Source organism: Herpailurus yagouaroundi, unplaced genomic scaffold (assembly GCF_014898765.1).
Source record: "Herpailurus yagouaroundi ecotype Mexico unplaced genomic scaffold, PumYag 93118, whole genome shotgun sequence".
NCBI classification, from domain to species: Eukaryota; Metazoa; Chordata; class Mammalia; order Carnivora; family Felidae; genus Herpailurus; species Herpailurus yagouaroundi.
Window position 1 is genome coordinate 1 of NW_024421334.1, and position 6927 is coordinate 6927.

Here is a 6927-nt window from a genome sequence, read left to right on the forward strand (position 1 = left end):
ACAGGGGTCGTTGGGGCGTCTAGCAACTGTTCTCTTTGCATTTACGACTGTTTCAGATCATTTGGGTAGAACTGGGTGCTCTGGTACACAGGGAGGCGGGCGCCCCAGGAGAAACAACTAGCAGCTCAGCAACGATTTAACAGATGCAGCCAATGTGGAGCTGACCACAAACGTGTGTGGAAAGCCAGGGAGTTTGTAGGAAGCCACACAAGAAATACAATTGGCAGCAGAACTGCACAAGTAGCAGAGGTCTCCTTTTGGAACAAAACAAAATCAGGAAGAAACAAAGGAGGACCGTCACCCAGCTGTCTCCGGGTAAGATAGCGGTGGCTGAGATTCTGAACCCTTTTTTCCATTTTCTCCATTTCTCCTCTCGAGCCTCACTTGGTACCAACAGCCTGCGTGTTGGACGGGGCCGGGGGACAGAGGGCAGCCTGGGACAGAAGGAAGGAAAGGGCTCTGAGCCACAGGATGCCTTTTAAAGAGTGAATCCGAGAGCAGAGTTCAAACCGGTACGAGCCTACAGGGCCTGTTGGCAGGGATGCAACTCTCAGCCGATTCAGGTTGTTGAAGACACAGAGGACAGGCTTCCTGGGGCCCCAGCAGGAACTTCGTGCCCCTCACAAGAACAGGACTCACCATCTACATCCACGCCCAAGAAGACTTCCTGTTTACCAAAGGTGAATGAGGCACTCCTATAAGGCCTATAGGTGTCTGACAGGTCATGGCCAAAGGAAGGAGTCAAATTACATTCCCCCACTGAGTCCTGTGGGACTTCATCCTCTGGGGCCACTGGCAGCTCCCTGCAGAGCCTGGTGTTGCTGGGAGGACGAGACATGCAGCAAGAAGGTTTAGTCAACATGCAGTGCCAGCCAGGTTTGAGGGCAGGGCGGAGGGACTGGTCACAGAACACAAGCGGGATCCCCACAAAGGGAAATGAAGCAGTCTGCCTGAAGCTGGGGCCACAGTGTGGGTGCACCCGGGATAGGTGCAGGGACGGGGGGGAGTGGGCGGGCAGGTGCTCAGGGCACGGCCAGAGTGCCAGCTTATGGGGCAGGAGTCGCAACCACCCCAGGGCACAACAGTCATGACCCACAGCACACCAGAGGACGATAAAGCAGCATCAACACTTTGGCATACACTGTGTGGAGATTTACACAAAGCACCAAGAGAACCCCAGGCTAAGGCAGCATTGTAGACTCCTGGATATCTCGTGGGCCCAAGGCCGACGTGTCTAAATACTGAGACGTGAAAACTGTTTTCCTAAAACCATCCTTGCTGTGAATGCCCGCCAATGTGGTAATGGCAACCGGCAGAGAGAGCTGTGCATCTTACACGGGACCTAATACGAGGAGAGACCGGGAGAGTGCAAGGCATCCTGGGACTGCTTAGTCCACCTGCGTCAGTGGACGGCAGATACTCCATTTGAGAGGGATTAATAACGGGGTCTATGCGAGTACCACATGACACAGAGGACCTTGCTGAAGGACCACCTTGTGGGTGTCGGAAGGGATGAAATAGGTGCATTTAGCACTTTCTAGATTGGCCTACATCTGAGATCCCCAGATGTCACCACTGAATTAAAGCCCATGATTCTTCAGAGTTACCTGGGGCATGTCGGGTCCTGGTCTTCTTCATCGCAAAGATCATTACGATTGTCTACAAGTAAATACAGACCGGCCAGTCACATAAACAGAGCAGCACTTGGACATGAAAATTGAGTGTCCCACGCAACTAGCACACGGGCACTAATGTCCTTAGTTGGGCAGCAGGGCATTGAGAGAAATAATCCAGGAGGCCTCACGAAGTGTCTTGGGAATGTGCCTTGGCTAGCTTTCCTAAAGCATCGGGCAGGATTTCCCTGATCTGGTAGAGCCCCATCTCAACAGTCTGTCTGCAGAGGTCAACCTCTGTTTTTTTTTTAATTTTTTTTTTTTCAACGTTTATTTATTTTTGGGACAGAGAGAGACAGAGCATGAACGGGGGAGGGGCAGAGAGAGAGGGAGACACAGAATCGGAAACAAGCTCCAGGCTCTGAGCCATCAACCCAGAGCCTGACGCGGGGCTCAAACTCACGGACCGCGAGATCGTGACCTGGCTGAAGTCGGACGCTTAACCGACTGCGCCACCCAGGTGCCCCGGTCAACCTCTGTTTTACTGCAGATTCTGGTGAACAGCTTACCTGCATTCTCAAAACTTACTGCAACCTTCTCTCACTAGCTTCCCTCATGAGATACTCTAGGTGGCAGGGTTTTAGGGAATTTCTACAGAGGCCAGACTGATGCACGGAATCTGCAGACCCTCAAATCAAAGGAAATCTTTTGTCCGTGATCCCTTTTGCTACACAGGCACATGGGCCATGCACGGGGTGGGGCCATGCCGGGGCTCAGCTATGCTTCAGGGAAATGTACAAGCAAGCTGATTGATGGTAGAGGTGGTTATGTCCTGACACTCAGACGACGACTTAGGGAAGACAACCAACACAGAGGACACAGAGGACAACCAACACTGGGGACCAGAGCAGCGAAACCAGGGAAACAACAAACCCAAAGACATGGGTAAGGCTGACATCGCCTTGACAGGCACAAAACTTCAAGGAACATTCTTTGGGATGAAAGTGAGAGGATGGCAGTTGAGGAGACACATTGTGTGGAAATCAGGAACAAGACAGACTCCTCTGCGTGTGCCTCACAGATGAGTGTGAGTTTGTCACACCCGCCCTGACCCCAATGTCCTGACTTGTGTCAGGAGCCACAGGCATGGCCTGAGATGAGGAACAGAGGGCAGGGCCCTGATGCATGTGATGTCTGTGCTTAGAAGTCTATCCTAGGGGCGCCTGGGTGGCGCAGTCGGTTAAGCGTCCGACTTCAGCCAGGTCACGATCTCGCGGTCCGTGAGTTCGAGCCCCGCGTCGGGCTCTGGGCTGATGGCTCAGAGCCTGGAGCCTGTTTCCAATTCTGTGTCTCCCTCTCTCTCTGCCCCTCCCCCGTTCATGCTCTGTCTCTCTCTGTCCCAAAAATAAATAAACGTTGAAAAAAAAAAATAAAAAAAAAAAAGAAGTCTATCCTAGAGCCTGATTCAGATCCATATGTCTACGGGGCTGAAACAGCTGGATAACAAATTCCAACATAAGCAGAGTAGGGATACCAAACTATGGGGTCGACTTGGGAGTCCAGTTGGAGCTTTATCACCTTCACAGTGGAGGACTCACTAGCTACTTCCAGAGCAGGACAGACATCCAGATCCTCATATGAGTTGATGTTGGCCCTCCTGTGGGTCCAGGGGGAATCAGATGGGTCAGGAAGAGCTGAGTAAGTCAAATAGCGTTCATCCAGTGAGTCCTGTTGGACATCCTGCTCTGCACTCTCCGGCAGCTCCCTGCCGAGCCTGGTGGGGAGGGGAGGTCTGAAGATTAAAACAGGAAAAGCAGACACCACAGCATCTTACTGGTTTTCACGGGAAGCCGAGAAGTGTGGTCATAACGTAGGGGCAACCCCATTATTGACAGGGAAAACTATCCTCCTGTTTCAGGGGCACAGTGTGGATGCTCTGGGGGCAGGAGAGGCAGAGAGGGAGAGACAGGGAGACACACACACACACACACACACACACACACACACACACACACACACAGAGAACAGAGGTGTTCAGGGCACTGGCCACAGAACCAACTTCTATGCACCAAACTGAACTACTGTGGAATGGATGTCATGACTCACAGCACACATGGAGAATCATAAACATGAGTTCAACCCTTTTGCATGAATTTTGTTGATATACATTCAGTGGCTAAGTGAACACATGTTAAAAGGCATCATCCACATGGAGAGATTTGCGTCTTCAAGGACTCTTTCTCTTACTATCGTGACATCATGTGAGGTTTTTTTATTTTTTTGCAGTTATCCATTTGCTACAGCAGATCCTCAAAGAGGTAACACCAGAGAGACAGAAGTAGACACGTCTGTCACTCTGGTGTTTCCCAAAGGAGAGATCAGGGCAATACAGAGCACCTCAGGGAGTGACAATTCGCCTACTTCAACTGACTGCCGGTTATCGAAATTGAGGGATCATTAAAGGAACTTATCCACATAACACATGAAGACACACGTCATGGCCAAAAAAAGATATTCTGAGACTGGAGAATGGATGAAATAGGTAAATTTGGCGGTTTCTGTGTTTCCTGTGAAATGTAGAGTTGAACCACTGAAATAACAACCCATGATTCTTCAGACTTACCTGGCGCATGTCAGGTCTTGGTCTTGTTCCCCCTCTTGATGGGTCTGATTTTCTGCAAATAAATACAGACGGGGCCAGTCACATTAAACAGATCCCTGCTTGCACATTAGTAACCCAGTGTTCGGTGCCACCCGGGGACTCAGCTATGCTCAATGAGAGCACAGGTTGAGTGAGAAGGATATTTCAGGGTGCCTCGGATAGTGTGACAACTGGCTTGATTTCCTGGCCTGAGCCACTGGGAGAAATTTGCTTTCTCCAAGAGATCATCATCACAATTTCCTCTGTTTTGAGTCTGTGCAAACACTTTCAGTTCTCTTTTTCACACAGATTCTGGGGACCTGGCCTCTCTACCTTCTAAAAGGATAACTGCAGTTTTCAGCCTTCTCTCGTGAGATACCTGGTTGGTGACGGCTTAGTGGAATTTATACACTGTGATGGAGCAGAGAGCATGCAAGTACAAACCCTCAAATTAAAATGAGTCTTTGGAGCTACACAGAAACCTTGGCGCAATTCCTGTGATGAGGGAATGCCAACGCACAGCTCTACTCCTGGAAACACACAAACGAGCTAACAGTAGAGGCACGTAGGGTGGGTTTTCAGACGAGGCTTAGGAAGACAAGCCAAAGCAAAGAGATAGAGAATGAGGCTAAGAACAGGAAAGCCAAGGTTGCATCTTTCACCCTGGACAAGGATTCCGACCGACTGTGGCAGGCACGGATTCTTAAAGGACCTGGCTCAGAGATGAAATGTGGAGCATGAAAGGTGAGAAGAGGCATTGCATCCAAGGTCTGACAGACACCTTCTATGGTCGTGTTGCTGAGGCGAGTCGTATCTGTCATGCCGCCCTTGGGTCCAATGACCTGACAGTGAAGCCCAGGGGACATGGGCATGTCCTGGGAGTAGGAAGGGAGAAGAGTTCCCTGACCCACATGATGTCTGTGCTTGAAACTCCATCCATCCTGGAGCCTGGCTCACATCAAGATGTGTGTACAGGGCCTGCACACAGGGATGAGCTCTCTCAGCACAGCACAGGTGTGGGGCACAAAGACCAGGAGATGTACGGGGCAGTCCAGCTGGAGCTTGATCACCCTGACAGCGGAGTACTCACTGGCCATTTCCAGAGCAGAAGAGACTTCCAGTTCCTCAGGGAAGAAGATGGCGGTGCTCCTGTAAGGCCAGTAGGAGTCAGACAGGTCAGGAAGAACCGAATATGTCCAGTAGCGTTCATCCAGAGAGTCCCATGTGGTTTCCTCCTCCACCACCTCTAGCAGCAGTCTACTGAGCCTGAGGCAGGGGGAAAACTGAAGATTAACCAAAGAGGGATCTGAAATCCTACGTCCTGTCTGGCTTTGATGGAAGGCAAAAGGCATTTTCACAAAAGCAAAGAGAGTGCCTCATTAATGAGAGAAACAACTCTTCTTTTTGTGTGGGACGAGGTGTGTCTGTCACAGGGGCGGCAGACAGAAAGGACAGTAAGTGCTCTGTACACTGGCCACCTAGCAAGCTGATGAGGCAAGAGCCTGAATGAGCACCGTGCCATCCAGTCCTGACTCAAACACACAGAGTCACAGGACAGCAGTGGCTCCCTCCCTTCCGTTCAAATGCCCTCGAGTCCTGCATGGAGTGGCCCAGTGCTTGCAGCTTCGGGGGCAGGCTACTCTCTCAGAATTCTCATGTCATGAAGGCCTGTCTCTCTCAATATCACGGCATGATGGCACATTTGAGTCTACCTACATTCTTGCTCTGAAATACATGCCCACCTGCTAAATCGAACGGGGCAGAAAGTAGATTGCCTTTCTCTCGAATGCTGGGGAGAATGGTGAGTGCAGGAATCCCTGTGCCTATAGCTCACCTGGGCCAGCTGACTGTGTGTTACTCAACTTGAGTCATAAGTAAGAAATGGGAGCAATACAAGTACCACAATGAAAACAGAAACCACTGTGAAAGCAGATAATTGGCCATTGACCGAATGGATAACATGGTTCTATCCAGCACTTTCTGCCTTTCCTTGGATCTGAGGTCTACAGACGCCACCACTGATTTCCCAGCCCCCAAGTATTCAGAATTACCTGGGGGCATCTGACTCTCGCCCTTTCAGCCCCTCGTGACCCATTTGGTTGTCTGCAAATAAATGAAGAGAAAGTTCCATTAGGCAGACTCCCCGCCACAAATGCTCACTCCCATGTGCCGTGTAGCAGAGGACAGAAATAGAAGCACAGTCATAACAGGAAATTGTGAGGGAAATCATTCAGGGGGGATTCAGTAGGGCCCTGGAAAAAATCACTGGGATTGCCTTCTTGAGCAAATAAATGTCCCTGATGTGACAGGCCATGTTCACAGTGTCCTAAGACAGATCGACACACACAGAAAATTTATCCTTTTTCCCAGAGATCTTGGGGAAGGACCTGGCTGCTTCCTAGAACATTGCTGCAATATTCAGGCTTTTTCCATTTGAAACGCTACAGGCCAATGGTTTTGAGGAATCAGCCGTTGAGATTAAACTGACGATTGGAATCTACACACCATCAAAGCAGAATAATCTTCAAAGCTGCAAAGCACCAGGGGCCGTTCATGGGGTCGGGAAGTTCCAGGGCCCTGCCTTGCCGCAGAGAAACATACAACGTCTGATAGACGTAGTCCTGTCCTGGTTCTCAGCTGACTTGAGACAAGAAGAAAAGGAAGAGACAGACC

The 6927-nt window shown here is 50.4% G+C and overlaps 1 protein-coding gene across 1 annotated transcript; it reads right to left on the reverse strand.

Moving 5' to 3' along the window:
• Positions 1-639: 639 nt before the first annotated feature.
• Positions 640-6664, reverse strand: LOC121026390 (neuroblastoma breakpoint family member 26-like; the record flags this gene model as incomplete). The annotated part of the gene is made up of 6 exons (XM_040469258.1): positions 6306-6664; positions 5345-5520; positions 4237-4288; positions 3212-3387; positions 1608-1659; positions 640-821 (listed from the first exon to the last, which is right to left on the reverse strand). Coding segments are annotated over exons 1-6 (817 nt in total), but the record flags the coding sequence as incomplete, so codon positions are not given.
• Between the last annotated feature and the right edge of the window lie 263 nt (positions 6665-6927).